We start from the raw sequence: 20,578 nt of genomic DNA, 5'->3' as shown, positions 1-20,578 counted from the left end.
GGGACAGGCAATGCAGAACTAGATAGTAACTGAAGAGGAATGTGGAGTTCGAAGGAGTTTCTCGTTTTTTTTTAAGATGGGAGCTTTTAGAGTATGTATGCTGTTAGAAATGAGCCAGCGGAGGAAGTGTCTATTGAGTTTAATCTTATTTGCATTTCCAATATTAGAAAGCTTATTGATTGTATGACATTATCTTTAAACTATTACAGTAAACTAATTGTACATAATACTTCTGTTCATATATAGTTTTATGGTAAGGGTTTGTTTGTTGGTTCTGAAGTAATATTCCTATGTAATTGCATGTGTGATGATTAGTTCAGTTAATTCTGTCCTACACAGATTTTAAAAAATTATATAATCGTGAACTTACACACACTTAGGCTATACTGAATAGGATGTCATCATTCCTTGATGATTCTAGTTGACAGTAACATCATGAGTAGCTATGATTTTGTAAGGTACTCTGAAACATTACATCATATCAATTTCATAGTTGTTTATAGATTCCAAGGAAAAGGGGAAAATTTTGTTTATATTCAATAGAAAAAAACTACTAACAATCTTTCACAAATGATTAATTTTGGTTTATGAAATTCTAAATTAGAAATACTATGCTTCCGGTAGTAAGAGTGTTATTAACACGTATTATGTGCTAAGTAAGTGTATATCAGATTCATGAATAAAGAGAAGAATGGTTGAATGAATGCCTACTGATAAATTTCTTTACAAAAGCAAGTCTTTAGTGAAAGTAGATTTCCAATATTGCCTACCTCTAAAGTCTTTTTATTTTTTGAGAAACATGTGTTAAGATTCAGAAATTATTATTTATAGTTATAACTGGACATGGAATAATAATATAGATTCATGTGCTATCATATTACTTAAGAAGACTTATTTAAATATTACTTTCTCAGCATATTTTGCAGCCGCAGTGTTGAAGCCAGATTTCCTGGGTTTGAATTCTGGGTCTGTTGGTGACCTGCTGTGTGGGCTTGGGCGACTTACTCAGCCTTTCTCTTCCCATGTAGAGGACCTAATGTGTTACCTCTCTCCCAGAATATTTGTGAGGATTAAAATTCCATTAAGACATATAAAGTGCTTTTAATAATGCATAGCAGTTGCATAGGAAGTCCTCAGAAGGCTAATATCATGGTTATTAAAAATGGGTTTCTAAAAAAAACCAAAACAATTAAAAATGGGTTTCTTTCTTATAAGGACTTAAGGAATACTTCCAAGATAGGTTTTATTGCTGTAAAGCATAGTTCTTATTGAAAATGACAACTGCAAGAAATCCTGGTACACTGGTTCCCTTCACATAATGCAAGTAATGTTATGTTTTTCCTTTTCTTTGATCTACATTCAATGGTTTATTAGTATTATAAATGTATTTTCTTTGTCCTTTAATGTTACTCTTCTTTATTGTTTTAATCCTTTTATAAAAAATTACTTACCAATGCACATGCAAAGGTTTTATATACAAAACAAAGTTTCCGTATTTGTATTTTTAAGTATTTAATATTAGCCTAAAAAGAATCATTTGTTTTTTTTAGGCCTGCAAAGAAAACATCTAATGAAAATAACAAGGTATAGTCAAAAGTTAACTATAAAAAATATTTTCCTAGTAAAAAATAATTTGTAAAAGGAATGGTAGCAAAATACAAAATCTTTCTTTGTTGTAGAGAGATATACTTTGACAACTTAATTTAGAAACACTATTGATAAAGTTATCCTTTTGATAAAAAAATGTGTCATTTTAAAAAGTGTTTTTGCTTTAATGAAGAGATATTTATCACCTTTGTACAATTACTATGTTTTATAAATATTTTAAGGACATTGTGAAATAGTATTGTTTATGTGTAGGTCAAAGAACAGATTAATTCTGTGGATGACCTTGGTGACTTAACTCAGTCATCTGAAACAGCTTCCGAAGATGGCGAGTTGCTTTACTGTAAGAATTCCATGTTGCTGATTGAACAGCTTGACACGGGGTGTAAAGGTAGGTCTGCAGTGTAAGTATAAGTACAATGCCTGTTTGTGTGTGGTGTAGTAGTGATACATGTACACTTTGTCTAGAAGTGCTCTAGGGCCAGGGATACGTTACAGTGCTGTGCCTCTCAGAAGTATGTTCTGTATTAAAAGAACGTGACAGTGAGCGTGTGCTCCGACCACAGGCCTGTGACCCTTCTCACTCACTGCACCTTCACCCAAGGTCAGGTTAGCATCACTTTCCTCCTAGAATAACTGAAATCTCAGAATTTCTTTCCCTGCTATTCTACCTCCCAGAAACTCAGTCCAGACAGCAGCTATAATTATTATCTATTTTTTAAAATTCAGATCTCATCATGTTACCCCTTTGCTTAAAGCCCAACTGTTGCTTCTCTTTGCTTCATGGTTAAAGGTCACAATTGTCTAGCTTCATCTTGTTTTATTTTTTACCCATCTTTCCACATGAATTTTAGAATCATCGTGTCAGTTTCCTAAAATGTCTGCTGGTCTTACGTTTTCATTTCCCTTCAGTTCAAAATACTGTGCAATTCTTCTTTTCATTACCTCTTTGATCCAAGGATTATTTCTATCCGTGTGATTTTGTTTCCAAAGATGGAGAGTTTTCCCGAGGTCCTTCTGTGCTCTTGCTTCTTATGATTTGTTAGGTGCATCCAGAGGGGCCCTGGGGCTGGCGCTGATTATCTCCTGCCTTGGAGACAAGGCCTCACTGACTACCCCGTTCGTTCTACTGTAAGGAGATGTTTTCCCAGCCTGGCTCAGGAGAATAGACAGAATTCCTGGGGCTGAGTGAGCACCAGGCTCGGGTTCCTGTAGTCTGTTCAGGTGGTTTCTCCCTGGTCTCAGGTGGTTTCTCACAGATGGGCGCTGTGCGTTCCTCTGCTGAATACCCGAGGGGTTCCTCCTCAGATCTCCAGGGTTCTTTTCCTGTTCTACTCTCCTCTCCACGGTTCAGATCTGTGATCTCTGCCCGTTTTGGTCTCACCAGACTGTCAGCTTCATCACCTCCTGTCAGGGAGTCTGGCTGACTCTGCTTCCTTTCCTTCTCCACGTGTTCAGTTCAGTTCAGTCGCTCAGTCGTGTCTGACACTTTGCGACCCCATGAACTGCAGCACGCCAGGCCTCACTGTGCGTCACCAACTCCTGGAGTCCACCCAAACCCATGTGCATTGAATTGGTGATGCCATCCAACCATCTCATCCTCTGTCGTCCCCTTTTCCTCCTGTCCTCAATCTTTCCCAGCATCAGGGTCTTTTCAAACGCGTTAGCTCTTCGCATCAGATGGTCTAAGTATTGGAGTTTCAGCTTCAACATCAGTCCTTCCAGTGAACACCCAGGACTGATCTCCTTTAGGATGGACTGGTTGGATCTCCTTGCAGTTCAAGGGACTCTCAAGAGTCTTCTCTAACACCACAGCTCAAAAGCATCAATTCTTCACTACTCAGCTTTCTTTATAGTCCAACTCTCACATCCATACATGACCACTGGAAAACCCATAGCCTTGACTAGATGGACCTTTGTTGACAAAGTAATGTCTCTGCTTTTTAATAATTCTCTGAAGGCAGTGAGCAGGGCGTTCCTTAGGCTAACCTCTGTGTTTCCGGGATCATTGTCTTTCATTCCCTGAAGTCCTTTGTCATGAAAATCATTGTTTAATGTATTTTGTCAGTGTTATTTTTGCTCACTCCACTCAGGAAGGTAAATCGGTAGCTGTTCACTCTGTCTTGGTTAGAAACACGTGGCAGCTGCAGACTGTCCACAGTGTTGTTCTTCCTGCTCTGCTCACTACTTCCTGCTCATCCTTCCTGTCTCAGTGTGACATCTCTTCCCCAGGTAACTCTTTCCTGGACCCAGTCTATGTCAAGTTCTGTTATATGATCATAGAACTCTCTTTTCTTAGAGTATCTGTCTGAGGTCATAATTATTTTATTTGTCTTTCTCTTCTGCTAGACTTCAAGCTAAACAAGAGCCAGGGGCATCTATTTTATCTGCAGAGCTTAGAATAATATCTTCCACATTATAGACCTTTAATATTTGTTCAATGTGTGGATGTGTGAACATGAAAGGTAGAGTCCTTTATACTCAAAAATGACTCACATAAAATTATTTTTGTTTTTATCTTTGTTTTCTTCATCATGCAGATTCTGTTAGCTTGTTGAAAATCCGGGATACAATTCTTTCGTATGAAAGATTAGTAGAACTTAAAAAAAGCCACTGTGAACTGCTTAGAGGAAAGATTAAAAAAATGGAAAGTAAGGTTAGTGGGCTACAGAAAGAGCTGTCAGAAACAAAAGAAGTGAAATCACAGTTAGAGCATCAGAAATTGGAGTGGGAACGAGAACTCGGCAGTTTGAGGTACTGTACATCTCGGTTTTAAAGACATATTTGAACTGTTTGCTTTAATACTGCAGGGACATTGATGTGTTATAATTACTAATTTACCCTCTGGGATTTTACAGGGGAGAAAACGTCATTAGTATTGTGGAGTGTGATTTTCTTGGAAACAATTAGCAAGTTCTTAACAGTGAATGCTCCTAATAATTTTTCCAAATCATCATTTTCATGACCATACGGAAGTCCACCATAATGGAAACCTTATTAATCATTTAGAAAATTGACTTTCAGTTGTTTTTCACTTTTTTGTATTATATTTAATACTACATGAAATGTTTTTTCTATAAATTCATTTCTACTTTTCTAATTATTTCGAATACATTTTCTTTAATAATATTGTATTATTTGGTCAATGTGTGAGAACTTAAAAAAGGTCTTTGGTCTATATTTCTAAACTATTCTTAAATAAGTTTATATTAGTTTACATTCCCACGCACAGATGTATAGAGTAGTCATTTTTCTCAAGACAAAAAAAAAAACTTTATGCAGTTTAATTCTTAACCCTCTACATGAACACAGCAAGAATTATTAAGTGTTCTTCATTGTATTTTACCCCATTTTACTATTTTAAACATTATGTAGGGGAAATGAAAGTTATTGTAGCAGTGAATAATCTCATGAGTTTCTAAGAAGAGCTGTATAAATTTTGCAGGTTCACCTTAAAGCAAGAAGAAGAGCAGAGAAGAAATGCTGATATGTTGTATGAAAAAATTAGGGAGCAGTTAAGAAGAAAAGAAGACCAATATAGTAAAGAAGTTGAAATGAAACAGCAACTTGAACTCACTGTCAGAGCACTAGAAATGGAACTGAAGACTGTAAGAAATGATCTGCATCAGGTAGAGCAATCTTTGGTGAAATTTTCAAATTTCAGACACTATTTCATCAATATTATTCATATTGTCCCTTTAATATGTATTGTTTTGGTTTAGAACAAAATTGCTATCTTAAGTATTAACTATGACATTTAGAGCTTAAGTTATTAATTTCTTGACATTCTTGGCTTCTAATTAGATGCTCTGTGTCTGTTTTCTGAGTGGAGGAATGGACATAAGTCAAGCTTACTCATTAACATAATGATTGGCATTTTTAATTCATTAGACAAAGTAGTATTCTTAATTCCAATCCATGTATTAATTTTGGCTTTTTAAATGTTAAAATACAGTCTAACTTGCCTTGACACTGTGAAGGAACTAGTTAAATGCTTTGTAAAGAAATTTCCTTTCACAATAATATATCTTCATGTTTTTGCTCTGTGATAAATTTAGCAGACATTTAAATTAAGATCCGAGTTAATCATGTGAGAATAAAGATCCTTGTGCTTGAAAAGGCTACTTCCTTTAAACAGTTTTTTAAATTTTCAATTCTTCTCCTAATCTTTTAACTTTTTTTTTTTTAATGGTATGGGCCCAAAGCTTCATATAATGTCTCTCCAGGTTATAGAAGAGCGAAATGACACTCAGAAGCAGCTTACTCGAGAACGGAATGCCAGAATCTTACAGGATGGAATTCTGGCCAATCACCTTGCCAAACAAAAGGAGATAGAAATGGCTAATAAGGAAATGAACTCTGAGGTATTTTGTGTGTATGTATCTGTGTATGTATATATTTTAAAAACCAATACTATATATCATAGAAAGTGTAGAGGATTTTGAAAGCCTATCTGTTGGATAAAGTAATATTTGTAATTCAAATCTGTTTGTCTGCTACAGACAGGCAGTGACATCCGATGGCCTCATCCAAGGAGAGGCGTTTAATATTTTCTATAGGAATTGATCTCAAAGTTTTTGCGACTATCTTGGAAGAACCGGCACCCTGATTGTGCGTTAGGCCAGGTAGACCATATGCACTCCTGCATCGACGGCACTACCCGACCACGTCCCTCTGCTCTGGGGTGAGCGCGTCGGTCACCGCATGCCCGTCCTCACCTCCAGTGTCTCAGTCAGAGTCCGCTTCTGGCTCCACTCTCATTTCTGTAACCAATGCCTTGTCAACGGCCTTTTCACATCATTTACAGCTTTTCAATTTGCAGAAATTGAAACATCAGTTGTTAAAACAGTTTTGAACACCTTAAAAAATTGTTTCTTAAGAAGAAACTTATGAAAGTCTTCCCTCCCCCTCTAAAGAAAACAAACTTTTGCTACTAACAATAGGTATTCTGGTTGTTGGTAGCCATGCGATTTCCTTGAAAGATCATTAGGTTAGTTTATCACTTCCCCTGGTGGTAGGGAGGAAACTATAGGCAGTTCAGAGACCACACTTTGAATGTCATTCTTCTACCTGTGAGAAAATGAGCACTCTGTGATTGTCCCATTTAAGTACAGGGAAGTTTTGAAAACAGTGATAGGTATGCCATAATATATATTAGTGATAATTATTGTGTTTTTCATTGTATTTCCCCCATCTTATTATTTTAAACATTATGAAGAGATAATGAAAGTTACTGCTGTAGCAAATAATCTCATGATTTTCTAAGAGCTGTCTACATTTTACCTTATTTACCTTTAGTGTGTGTACCATGAGTGAAATAAGAGGTTTATTTTGTATTTATATGTTTGCACAACAGAAGTAACTGTGGTTTGATGTAAGAGGGCTAGTAGAGTCAGAAGACCTGGCGAAAAGCCTGCAGCTTATTTATATTTTTAACTTCTTCCTTTCCAGAATTATAGCTAATGAGTTAGTTGATGTTTGTAGAAGTGCTTAGTACAGTTATCAAGAGATATAATTCTTGTAATTGACTATTAAAATGTTAGAATGGTAGCATAGTCTCAAAAAAGATTTTTTTATGAAATTTAATCTGTTTAAATATATATATAGAGCCAAGGCTCTTACTGTGGGGTAGCTATATAGATTAGGTATCAGATGCAGTGTTTCTAAAGCTAGCACATAGTGTTGTTTATTGAATCATAGTTGATTTACAGTATTGTGTTAGTTTCAGGTATTCAGCACAGTGATTCAGCTATATATGTATATGTGTGTGTGTGTATATATGTATGTATATATATATATATGCACATATATATAGGGCTTCCCTGCTGGTTCATACTGTAAAGAATCCGCCTGTAATACAGGAGACCTGGGTTTGATCCTGGGTTGGGAAGGTCCCCTGGAGAAGGAAATGACTACCCACTCCAGTATTCTTGCCTGGAGAATTTCATGGGCAGAGGAGTCCGATGGGCTACAGTCCATGGGGTTTACAAAGAGTCAGACATGACCGAGTGACTAACACACATGCACACTAACACACACACACATATTCCTTTTCAGATTTTTCTTGTAGAATATTAAGTGTAGATCCTTACGTTGATCGTTGTTGGTTATTTTATGTATCAGTTCAGTTTCAGTTCAGTCGTGTCTCACTCTTTGCGACCCCACGGACTGCAGCACGCCAGGCCTCCCTGTCCCTCACCAACTCCCAAAGCTGACTCAAACTCATGTCCATTGAGTTGGTGATGCCATCTAACCATGTCATCCTCTGTCGTCCCCTTCTCCTCCCGCCTTCAGTCTTTCCCAGCATCAGGGTCTTTTCAGGTGATTCAGTTCTTCCCATCAGGTGGCCAAAGTATTGGAGTTTCAGCTTTATCATCAGTCCTTCCAAGGAACATTCAGGACTGATTTCCTTTAGGATGGACTGGTTGGATCTCCTTGCAGTCCACAGGACTCTCAAGAGTCTTCTCCAACACTACAGTTCAAAGGCATCAGTTCTTATATTTCATATATGCTAGTGTGTATATTTTAATGATAACATCCTAATTTCTCCCTTCCCATTCCTCCCTTTTCCCTATAGTGAGGGTAAGTTTGTTTTCTATGTCTGTGAAGCTCTTTCTGTTTTGTAAATAAGTTCATTTTTAGATTGCACATATAAGCGGTATGATATAATACTTGTCTTTGTCTGACTTCACTTAGTGTGATAATGTCTAGGTCCAACATCCCTGTTGCTACAAACAGCATTTCATTCTTTTTTGTGGCTCAGTAGTATTCCATTGTATAAATATACCACATCAGATGCAATTTTTAAGTGTAGTCAGATCTGTACATCTTTTGTTTAAGCCTTCCCAAGTTTGTTGTAATTGAGAGAAAAGCCTTTCCAGTTCTGAGGTCCTTGAAAAGTCTCTGGGGTCTCTTTTTTACTTTCACAGATTTGTTGTCTTCAATAAACTTTTTGAACTTTTGGGTACTTCTGCTTGTATAAAGTCTGAGGTTGTATCAAACCTTGTTTTTTCCATTTGGAGACATACTTGGTGCAGTCTTTTCATTGAATAAACAGAGGTTAGTCTTTCATTTCAGAGGAAGTCATGAAATGTCACTTTATTGAGTACTAGCTAAAAGTCTCCTTTGTTTCACTTAGGTTTCAGATAGTTGTGAAGAAGCAAAAGATCTGTTGCTCAAAAACCACATGCTGCATGATGAAATTGCCATGCTAAGACTGGAGATAGATGCAGTGAAAAATCAGAACCAGGAAAAGGAAAAGAAATATTTTGAGGACATTGAAATCGTAAAAGGAAAGAATGATGATCTTCAAAAGGCAATAAAACTGAATGAGGAGACGTTAACACAGACTATATTCCAGTATACAGGCCAGCTTACTGCTCTGACAGCTGAGAATACAATGCTAAACTCGAAGCTGGAGAACGAAAAAGAAAGCAAACAAAGACTGGAAACGGAAGTGGAATCCTACCGTTCTAGACTGGCTGCTGCCTTACACGATTATGATCAAGGTCAGACATCAAAAAGAGACCTGGAACTTGCCTTCCAGAGAGCAAGAGACGAGTGGTTACACTTGCAGGACAAAATGAATTTCGATGTGTCTAACCTGAAAGAGAACAACGAGATGCTTTCCCAGCAACTTTCTAGAGCGGAAAGTAAGTTCAATAACCTGGAAATTAAGCTGCATCACACGAGAGAAGCTCTCAGAGAAAAGATTTTGATGTTAGAACGTGTCCAGAGAGACCTAAGCCAAGCAGAGTGTCAAAAGCAGGAAATTGAACACATGTATCAGAACGAACAGGGCAAAGTGAATAAATATATCGGAAAGCAGGAATCTTTAGAGGAGAGATTATCTCAACTCCAGAGTGAAAACATGTTGCTCCGACAGCAACTGGATGATTCACAAAACAAAGCCGACAGTAAGGAGAAGACGGTCATTAACATCCAAGACCAGTTTCAGCAGATCGTGAGGAAACTTCAGGCTGAAAGTGAGAAACAAGGTCTGATGCTGGAGGAAAGAAACAAGGAGTTAATCAACAAATGTAATCATTTAGAAGAGAGAATGTATCAGTACGAAAATGAAAAAACAGAAAGAGAAGTGAGTATCCAGAAGAAATTCTCAGTCTTCCTGAAAGAAAGTTCAAAGTGATTCTTGATTCTGGCTAAATGTTGAATCTAGCTGAATTTAAAAAATACATAGGCTGTGAATCTATGGTCTCTAAACCAGGCTAAAAGCACACCTTGTATTCAGCAAATAAAAATAGACCCAAGAAATGCTTTACTTTGAGTGGAGACATCATATTGTGTATGAAATGTTAAGAGATTCAGTTCTAAATTATTAATATAGACAATGTTAGTAATTTACTCTTTTACGATAATAATTTTAATCTTTATGTTACCACATTTCAGTATCATGATGAAGTACATAAATGAAATGCTCAAACCTAAAATGAATATTTCAAAATTAAGCTTTAGTTATATGGATTATCTTGACAGTCAATTCCAGGTTTCCCAGATGCTATATTTTATATATTGTACTTTGGCTTCAGTAGATTGTCATAGCTTTTTGTCATATTTGTTGGTATAATTTTAATTTTATTCATGTCAGTTTGAATTAATTTGGGAAAGCTTCAGCCTTGAACAATTTATTCTTATGGCCTCTCAACTCTTTAAAGTCATCTATGTGTCATTGAATCATAATTTGGGACTTGAGTGGTGAGCTTTAGCCAAACTATTCCTGATTTAATCTTCCCACTGGTTTTTATGCTATTTACTTAGAACATTTTTACAATCAGTTTGCTCATAATTCTCATTTTAAGGATCAATGACTATCATTTGAATACAAGTTTGTCCTCTAAAAATGAAGGGTGGCAGGATTCGTGAGCAGCAGGAATGGAGTGAGTCAGGGAGAGGGCTGCGGTCTGGAGGCGGGTGGAGGCCAGGTTATCGAGGCTCCTTGAAGGCCATGGGGGCAGCCTCATTTGTAAAGTTCATCTTTCTTTTCTATTGGAGTGTGGTTGCTTTCCAGTTTTGTGTCAATTTCAGAGGCACAGGGAATTGGTTCAGTTGCACACATACCCATCTTTCCGGGTCCTCTCCCAGGCAGGTAGCTGTGGAGCCCTGAGCAGAGCGCCCCGGGCTCTGCAGGAGGTCTCGGTGCTCAGCCGAGGGCAGAGGCGGGGAGGAGGGGGAGTCAGGAGTCTGGGATTCACATAGACAGACTGCTAGATATGAAACAGGTAAGCCACAAGGGAATGGCCTCATTTTTCTTCTGAGATAGCAATCTATTTGAAAGGTCTGAGCACTGGATTGAATTTGTGAAGATCTGTAAAGTTTATTGAAGCCTCTAATAAAGAAAGAGGAAGTATGTTTCCACAGTGTGGAATTTTCCACCACTTGTCCTACCTATACACCCATTTCTTTCTGGACGTGAGGTGGTGAAGCTCTGCAGATTTATTGCGAGGGGCAGGGCGTGAACAGTGGGGCTGCATCCTTTGTCTGAGTAATGTAATATCAGGAAGGCTGGAGGGTGGCCCCTTCTGTGTCTGTAACCAAACTCAGGAGGAAAAAGAAGGTGAGTTGTTGTCTGTGGTGATAATTTTCAAAGTCCAGATGTTAGAGTTATCTATTATTGGCATAATGTAATAGTAAAGTGATTTGATAAACTCAGTGATAGGGCATCTTCTTAGGCAGTTGTGAGACAACTTCAACAAGAACTGGCTGACACCCTCAAAAAGCAGTCCATGTCAGAGGCGTCACTGGAGGTCTTGTCACGTTATCGTGCCAACTTAGAAGTTGAGGCACAGGATTTAAAGAAGAAGTTATGTCAACTCACAAGTCAGGTATGTATGAAATTGAATCTATTGACTGTTTTTATGTAGGATAAAGTGTTTTAGGACGCTTGTTTTCATGGACAGCTTTCTTTTATATTTTCATTGCAAGTAATTTACTATAATTTTGTTATCTTTATAATGCAGTCATTTCTAAAACTCGAGTTTCATTCTGCCATTTGCATTATATATTTTTTTCTTATATTATTTACCCTTAGGAAAGTTAAGAATTGTGCAGCATTCTTCACAGAAGTTGAGAGATTGTTTCTTTGACACAATACTTTTTTTTAGTGACACCTGTATTACCATGATAAGGCAAGCCACATGAAATCAGAGGATGTTTAATGGAATGTTTCAGGAAATTATCATTTCTCATCTTCACTTTTATGAAAGACTGTAGAGTTATATATGTATTTATTTCATGGATTTCAGAATAACTTGTGTGGAAAGGTTAATATACAGACTAGTTGAAGTTAGGCATTGCCTTGTTTTCATTTTAGACATATTATAAAAGCCTGGAGGTATTCAGATGTTATATAGTACGTACATCCAAAATAGAGAATTAAGAAGATTATCTAGATCCTGCCATTGGATTTTTTTTAAAGTTGTTGAAATATAATTCATGTATCATAATCCACCTACTGAAAATGTGTAGTTCACTATCTCTTAGTCTAGAAAGGTGTCACCTGTGACCCATTTTAGAGCCTTTCCATCACCCCACAAAGGAAACCCTGCATCCCTTAGCCACCACTCTGAGGCCCAGGCAAACACCATTCTAATGTCTGTCTCTGTAGACATGCTCGTTGGCGGTATTTGATATCAATGGAATCACACAGTGCGTGCTCTTTTGTGGTTAGCTTTTCTCATTTGATGTAATGTTTTTGAGTTCCATCCATGTTGTAGCATGTATCAGTTGTATTTCTGTTAATCGTCAAACAATAAACAATATGTGGCTAAGTTATTTATCCATTCACCAGTTGATGAAGCTTTGGGTTGTTTCCACTTTGAGGCTATTAATAATGCTGCTGGGAACACTGATTTACAAGTTTCTGTGTGGACATGCTTTTGTTTTCCTGGATTGGATCTTATCCTCAGAGTTAACTGGCTGACTACACCTTTTCTTGGCCTTTGCACAGACTGTCCTTTTGGTCTTCACAGTTTTGTTTCCTCTTGCATAGTCTTCCATTTATTCAGAACTGGCGCCCAGTCTCTCCTCATCCACGGAGCTTTCCTGACTGTCCAGTTCTCATTAGGCCTTTTCTCTTCAGCCTTTGTCATCTAGTCTGTGAAGAATATTTGAGCCCTTAATTTTACTTTGTTGTCATTTTTTTCATGAGGGAGAGTCTTGTCTAAATATACATTGGTTTCACAGGGAATATTTATTGATGTTCACAATACTTGTCTGCATAAATGGAAAATATTTTAGCTTAACAGTTGAGAGAACACAAGTACTTTAAGCCATACCAGTACTTTCTTCTTGGAGATACTGGTATAGTAAAACTCTTATTAAGAAACTAAATTCTATTAGTCTAATAGAATAGAATTGTTCAGTGAAATGCTCATTTTTTTTTTGCCTGACTCTGGAAGAAAAATGTAAATTTTCCTTCCTTCATTATGCTTCCAGAAGTGGGATATATGGAATTCTAGCCTTTCACCAACTGTGAGTTCTGGGGTTGGCTTCTCTGATATCCATAGCTTGTAAGCTTAATTTTCTCATCCGAGTACCTATTAGACATTAACAGTTGCTGGGAGTAAATTGATTCAGAACGTTGATTTAGCAGTAGGGTAATATTTCCATGGCAGTGACTTCACCCTTCCTTTGATGGTCATGTAAGTTCTGCACCACTCTAGCCAGGAGGTGCTATTTGCATATTAATCCGTGGTCGTTGTCCACTGAGTAGTACATAGAGGAAGTGAGTTACAAATTATTGGAAGTGGAGAACACTGCTAGCTGGTTAGTGGAGTCAGTGAACATTTGTGAAGTACTGGATACATGTGTTCTGGGCCTCATGCTCCCCCTGACTGCCACTTGCAATGGTATGGAGAGTGATTTCATGTGACTTGTGGTGAAGACCACTTCTGTTGGCATGACATCTGCCTGCTATATGAAATTGTTTTGCAGATAAAATGCAGCGACTGTAAAAACACCAATTATAAACAGTTCTTATTCTGTGTCATGTCTTCTTCTAAATAGTTTATGTATGTGCTTAGTCACTCAGTCGTGTCCAACTCTTTGTGACCTCATGAACAGTAGCCTACCAGGCTCCTCTGTCCATGGGATTCTCCAGGCAAGAATACTGGAGTGGGTTTCCTTCCGGCAATACTGGCACCATTCCCTTCTCCAAAGTACATTATGTGAACTCCACAATATAATCATCCAAACATCCCACTGAGGTTGATGCTACCATTATCTCCACTTTATGGATGGAGAAACTGAGACACAGAAAGGTTAAGTGATTTGCTCCAGGACACACAGCTCAGAACTGATGAACTGTGACACAGGCCCACGCATTCTGGCTCCTGTGTAGCCACTGCCTCTCACACTAGTTCCTGAGGCATCCGGTTGTCACCAACAGCAGCGTTAGCGCTCATAATCACTGGAAGATCTGTGGTCCTTTATATATGTGGATATTTAAAGTGATGGCCGATGTGGAGCTTGGAGTAAAAAAAAAAATTGTTTACCATAAGGTAGTTTTCTGTCTTTCCCCATTTGAGTAGTTTATAAATTTGTGTGTTTATTTGAGGAAATCTGACTTAAAGCATGGATGATGTGTTTGGGTGCTAGAGGAGAGGTCAGTAACCTGCGGAGGGCAGACAGGAAATATTTTCACTTTGTGGACTTGAGGTGTCTGTTGTAACAACTCAGCTCTGCTGTGAGGCAGGAAAGCAGCTGTTAACAATATGCAGACAAAAGAGACAACCAATGATGGCGGATTGACTCGGTTATCAGTAGTTAAAACAGGTGTTTTTTCTTTCTTTTTATTTTTAGTTGCAAGAAACACAGGATCAACTTACAGAGGCTGTGAGATGTGCTGAGAAAACACAGGATCACGTCCGAAAGTATGATTTAAAGCAGCATAGAAAATAAGTATAAAGCAGATAAACAGTATAGTATGAGAATCGATCAGTAGTGATACTAAACACATTGTCATGAAGCTGTGTAACGTTTCAGCTTTGAGCTGTTTTGAGATGCATAATTTCCCCCCATTATTTCCATACTTTGCACATTACCTGCAAGTGAAAAGTGAAAGTGTTGATCGCTCAGTCATGTCTGAGTGTTCCCAACCCCATGGACTCTAGCCCTCCAGGCTCCTTTGTCCATGGAATTCTCCAGGCAAGAATCCTGGAGTGGATTGCCATTCCCTTCTCCAGGGGATCTTCCTGACCCAGGGATCGAACCTGGGTCTCCTGTGTTGCCGGCAGGTTCTTTACCGTCTGAGCCACCAGGGAAAGCGATTAGTCACAAATAGAAAAACAGTATAGTTGCCAAATCATCTACTTTTCAAAATTCTAAGAACTTATGTGATTGAACCTGCAGATGTTTGTTGAAAAACCGGGTGGTATTTTAAAAATCTATGTGTGAAGGACTGCCGTGACGGTCCAGGGGTTAAAACTATGCCTTCCGAGGCAGAGGGTGTGGGTTTGATCCCTGGTTGGGGAGCTAAGACCCCACATGCCTCACAGCCAAAAAACCAAAAGATAAAACAGAAGCAATACTGTAGTCAATTCAATGAAGACTTTAAAAATGGTCTACATCCAAGACAAATCTTTAAAAAAAAAAACCTATGTGTGAGAATAATTATTTTAAAATCTGCATTTTAGGCTTGAAATTGAAAATGCCGAGTTACAAACTACAGTCAAAAAGCAAGCGGGCAAAATTGAACAGCTTGAGAAAAACCTGTTAAGTACAAGATTGGTAAGTCAACATCTTAATTTCTGTCATACTGAGAAAGGATTTAATTTTTTTACTAGTAATATATAAGAATATTTTGGGCAATGTGAAAATTCTCATTGATTATCTTATTGCATTTTTATTGATACTGCTCTTTACTAGCAGTGTGATTCCTCTTTATAGAAGAAATTGACTGAATTCATAAAAATTAATGATTTTTTTAGTAACATTTTGGAGAAGGCAATGGCAACCCACTCCAGTACTCTCGCCTGGACAATCCCATGGACGGAGGAGCCTGGTAGGCTGCAGGCCGTGGAGTCGCTAAGAGTCGGACATGACTGAGCGACTTCACTTTCACTTTTCATTTTCATGCATTAGAGAAGGAAATGGCAGCCCACTCCAGTGTTCTTGCCTGGAGAATCCCATGGACGGCGGAGCCTGGTAGGCTGCCATCTATGGGGTCGCACAGAGTCTGACATGACTGAAGCAACTTAGCATCAGCAGCATAGTAAGATTTTAATTTCAAAAACTGTGACAGTCCAAAAGCAATATTTTATAGACCACATTTTGTTTGTTCATTCCTCTGTCAGTGAAATTGGGGTTTTTCCACCTTCTGACTATTGTTAATGATGCTGCCTTGAACACTGGTACACAAACATCTATTTGAGTCCAGAAATTTGAGTAATGATTTGATTGAGAATTTTGAATTTCGTTTGTAATCCAAATCTTTCTGTGAGATGTTTTGAGAATAAATCATTTTAAATATTGTAGTTTGTTCTCTTCATTCAAAATGAATACTTTATATAGAACCATTTTTCTGAACAAATGTATTTTTCATTTGTTGGATTTTTTTTTTTTTTTAAAGAGATGGGGTTGCTTGGGAATTTTTCAAAGATTATTTTAGTAAGCTGATTTAACAAAACCTGGAATATCTTGAACCATTGATGAAAATTATTTTAGAGCATCTCTAGAAAGTAAAATGTAAATATAGGCACTCTTTAAAAACCTTTCATTAGCATTAATATTTTATGTGTAAAAGCCTCTATTTTTAACAAATCAATGTTGGCAATTTAAATTCCAGAAAAGTGATGAAATGAAAAATCATTTTAAGTTGTTTTAAGAAAAGTCATCAGTTTTGAAATCTGTTCTGGAGAAGGAAATGGCAACCCACTCCAGTACTCTTGCCTGGAAAATCCCATGGATGGAGAAGCACGGTAGGCTACCGTCCATGGGGTTACAAAGAGTCGGACACGACTGAGTCACTTCACTTTCCTATTGGCATCAATCAGGTTTAAAAACTGTGTTTACTACAAATTCATATTAACTTGTGAACTCATGAGAAATAATATTTTGAAGAAAGAATAAATCTCTCTAGGTGTTTAAAAATAATTTTCTTAAATTTTTTTTTCTAAGTCTGAGGATGAAAAGGAACAATTAAAGAAATATATTGAATTAAAACAATCTCTGGAAGATAGGTTGGACCAAGAAAAGAAGAAAAATAGTGAGTTAGAAACAGAGATTACTGGGTAAGGTTTTAATGTTTCTGACAATCTCAACTATTAATTAAAGTATAATTTTATTTTATTGAAACCTTAGACACAAATTCATTTTTATGTGTATTTTCATAATTAAACACATTATCCTATTTCAAAGTTTACTGTGGAAAGTCAGCACAATCTGAAATGTTTTTGAGTGCAGCAGTGTTGTACTTATCTGTAATGATTTCTAAAACTGTAACAACCATGCCTCTGCATATAGTAATGTCACTCTGTTCTTCGTCATCTATGCTGAATTTTTACTTCTGCAAGGTATCTTTGTTCTTTTTGGTAATCCTGCCTTCTTTTAACTGTGTTCTTTCCCTTCATCATTCAAGTAACTTATTATCTAAAAACCTACCTATGTTATTGTTGAACAACATTAAAAAGTATCTTGATTTGGTTTATATTTTTTGCCCCAAATTTTAGTTATAAAATGTACATAGAAAAATCTATGTGTAACTTAAAGAATAATAAAATTAGTGACCATGTTTTGATCAGTAAGATAAAAAAACTGCTTGTGTTTTTTTGCTGAGTACAGTCAACCCTCATCATCTAGAGATTCAGCCAACCCAAGATCAAAAGTATTCAGGGAAAAAAATTTGAGCAAGTTCCAAAAAGCAAAACTTGGATTGGTCTCAAGCTGGCAACTCTTTCTATAGTGTTTACACTGTATTTGTAACTATTTACAAAGCGTTTACATTGTATTAGATAATGTAAGTGACATAGGGATGACTGAAAGTATAGGGAAGATGTGCTTAGGGAGACTTGAGCATCCGTGGATTTTGTATCCGCAGAGTGTTGGGGGATTTCTGAATCAGTCCTCAGTGGATGCCAAGGGATCTTGGCATACATAGGGTTCTTCTCTGATTCTCATTAATATTTTTCTCTTTTAATTTTCTCTACATTGCTTTGCATTTTGTTAACAGTGTGCTGGGCAAGATTTCAACAGTCTTGAGACTGGTACACACTCTCTCTCTCTCTCTCCTGATTTCCTTTCTTCTAAAGCTCTCAGCCTGGGTTATTTCCCATTTAACTCAGGCTCCAAAGAGCCTCCAAAGAGGCTCCAAAAAGTTTTCTTTTTTTTTTCAAGTTTCATTTTTGTTTTTTTTATCTACTTTCTTTTCTTTTTATAGAGGCTGTGGTCAGTAGGACCAAACGTGTCTTGTGTCATTTTAAAAACATTCATATATCATATCTCTTCATCTTTAGCTTGAATACTGATCTCTGGTTTATAACTAATATTTAATAATAAATTAATATTTCACACTAGCATACTAAAAATTGATCTTAACTTATTTATAAGAACTCATATATGTATCACACACAATATATTTAAATGTGATAACATTTTTCTTCATAATATTTATCTAAGATTAGAATTTAGTTATTATGCTTTCAAGGAATATTAAATTAGAACAATGAGAAAGGATTATAATTTATAGATTTGTTTTATCTGATAGAACATATATCTGTTTAAATAATTATTAAATATCGGCTCTTAAAGAACTTACTCATTCTATACATTTCTACAGATTTAAGAAAGTCTTAAAAATGACAAGAAGGAAGTTAAATGAATATGAAAATGGAGAGCTTAGTTTCCATGGAGATTTAAAAACCAGTCAAACTGAAATGGATATTCAGATTAATATGCTAAAACATAAGGTAATTTTTAATCAGTTTTCGAACCCAGAATCACTTAATTTGGGCAAATATAAATCATTCCATGCATTGAGCAATGAAACACAGATTTGTCTATTAAATTTTTAGGTTGGACACCAGTAAAAGCGACTGCTTTTCCCTATATCATTTTTAGATAACAAGGGCTCACTCTTGACTCTCTCTGTCTTGAACCCTGGCTGGTGATCTGAAGCTGAGCGGCACAGCATTAATGACGCCAAAGCATCAGTTGCTTTTGGTGACAGGTTTGTTGAAATCTAATGAACATACCATGCAGTTCATTCATTTAAACTGTACAGTTCAGTAACTTTATTGTGTTTAAAGAGTTATACAAGCATTACCACGCTAGGACATTTTGATCACCCTCCAAAGAAACCTTATAGCTTTTTGCAATCATCCTGTGCCAGTTTTCCCTTCCTGGTCTTCCTAACCTGAGGGAACCTTGACTCCACTCCCTGACTCTGTAGATTGCCATTTTCTGGACATTTCGTGTCAGTGGAATCACACCATATGGGATCCTTTGTAACTGCCTTCTTTCTTTTTTTTTTTCCCAATTATTTTTATTAGTTGGAGGCTAATTACTTTACAGTATTGTAGTGGTTTTTGCCATACATTGACATGAATCAGCGATGGATTTACATGTGTTCCCCATCCTGAACCCACTCCCACCTCCCTCCCCATCCCATCCCTCTGGGTCATCCCAGTGCACCAGCCCCGAGCACGTCTCTCATGCATCCAACCTGGACTGGCGATCTGTTTCATACTTGATAATATGCATGTTTTGATGCTGTTCTCTCAGATCATCCCACCCTCACCTTCTCCCATAGAGTCCAAAAGTCTGTTCTATACATCTGTGTCTCTTTTTGTATCTTGCATATAGGGTTATCGTTATCATCTTTCTAAATTCCATATGTATGCATTAGTATACTGTATTGGTGTTTATCTTTCTGGCTTACTTCACTCTGTATAATGGGCTCCAGTTTTATCCATCTCATTAGAACTGATTCAAATGTATCCTTTTTTTTTTTCCCCAAATGTATTCTTTTTAATGGCTGAGTAATATTCCATTGTGTATATGTACCACAGCATTCTTATCCATTCGCCTGCTGATGGGCATCTAGGTTGCTTCCATGTCCTGGCTATTATAAGCAGTGCTGCGATGAACATTGGGGTACACATGTCTCTTTCAGATCTGGTTTCCTTGGTGTGTATGCCCAGGAGTGGGATTGCTGGGTCATATGGCAGTTCTATTTCCAGTTTTTTAAGGAATCTCCACACTGTTCTCCATAGTGGCTATACTAGTTTGCATTTGCCTTCTTTCATTTAGCATAATATTTTCAAGGTACATCTAACATGTATTAGTATTTCATTGCTTTTGATTGCTCAATAATATTCTATTGTATGGACGTACCACCTTTTTTTTATCCATTCATCATCTGATGGACCTTTGGGGTTGTTTCTACTTTTTTGGCTAATGTCAGTAATGTTGCTGTGAACATTTATGTCTAAGTTTTGGTGTGAACATATTTTTTCATTTCTTTTGGGCATACAGTTATGAATAGAATTGCTGTATTACAGCAATTAAACTCTGTTTAACCTTTTGAGGACCTGCCATACTGTTTTCCAGCATGGCTGCATCATTTTATATTTTTATTGAAAGTGTGTAAAACGTTCCAATTTCTATACATTCCTGTCAACACTAGTCGTTACCTGTCTTTGTGAGTATAGCCATCCTAGCAAGTATGAAGTGGCATCTCGTGGTGTTTTATTTCTCTCTCTGAGGAGAGGACAAAGAAGATCGAGTTCTAGATTATTAACTACTCAAAGCTACCCATCTCTTTTAGAATTTCAGTAAATTGAGATGAGGTCAAATGTCTGATTTTGGTAATTAAACTATTTCTCGTTATTTCTTATAGTTCAAATCATATGTCTCATTGCTTACTAGTCTTCATTGTTTTCAAACTTGAGCAGAAATTCTAAGGAGACACACCTGCCTATTTGTAAGAAATTGTAATTGAAAGGAACCCTGAAAAAACTTC

General features: G+C 37.0%; 1 protein-coding gene across 1 annotated transcript in view; it reads left to right on the top strand.

The window, feature by feature from the left end:
* Positions 1 to 20,578, top strand: part of LOC110136031 (ankyrin repeat domain containing 26) — a 67,782-nt gene that overhangs the window by 36,173 nt on the left and 11,031 nt on the right. The window contains 11 exon segments of the mRNA XM_070471991.1: positions 1,551 to 1,584; positions 1,861 to 1,996; positions 4,146 to 4,359; positions 5,051 to 5,234; positions 5,832 to 5,969; positions 8,744 to 9,700; positions 11,292 to 11,444; positions 14,422 to 14,492; positions 15,255 to 15,348; positions 16,738 to 16,850; positions 18,395 to 18,524. Of these exon segments, the coding sequence (XP_070328092.1) occupies positions 1,551 to 1,584; positions 1,861 to 1,996; positions 4,146 to 4,359; positions 5,051 to 5,234; positions 5,832 to 5,969; positions 8,744 to 9,700; positions 11,292 to 11,444; positions 14,422 to 14,492; positions 15,255 to 15,348; positions 16,738 to 16,850; positions 18,395 to 18,524 (2,224 nt within the window).

Source organism: Odocoileus virginianus, chromosome 9 (assembly GCF_023699985.2).
Source record: "Odocoileus virginianus isolate 20LAN1187 ecotype Illinois chromosome 9, Ovbor_1.2, whole genome shotgun sequence".
Classification (NCBI taxonomy): Eukaryota; Metazoa; Chordata; class Mammalia; order Artiodactyla; family Cervidae; genus Odocoileus; species Odocoileus virginianus.
Note: the sequence above shows the minus strand (reverse complement) of the source record. Positions and strands in the feature narration are given on the sequence as shown.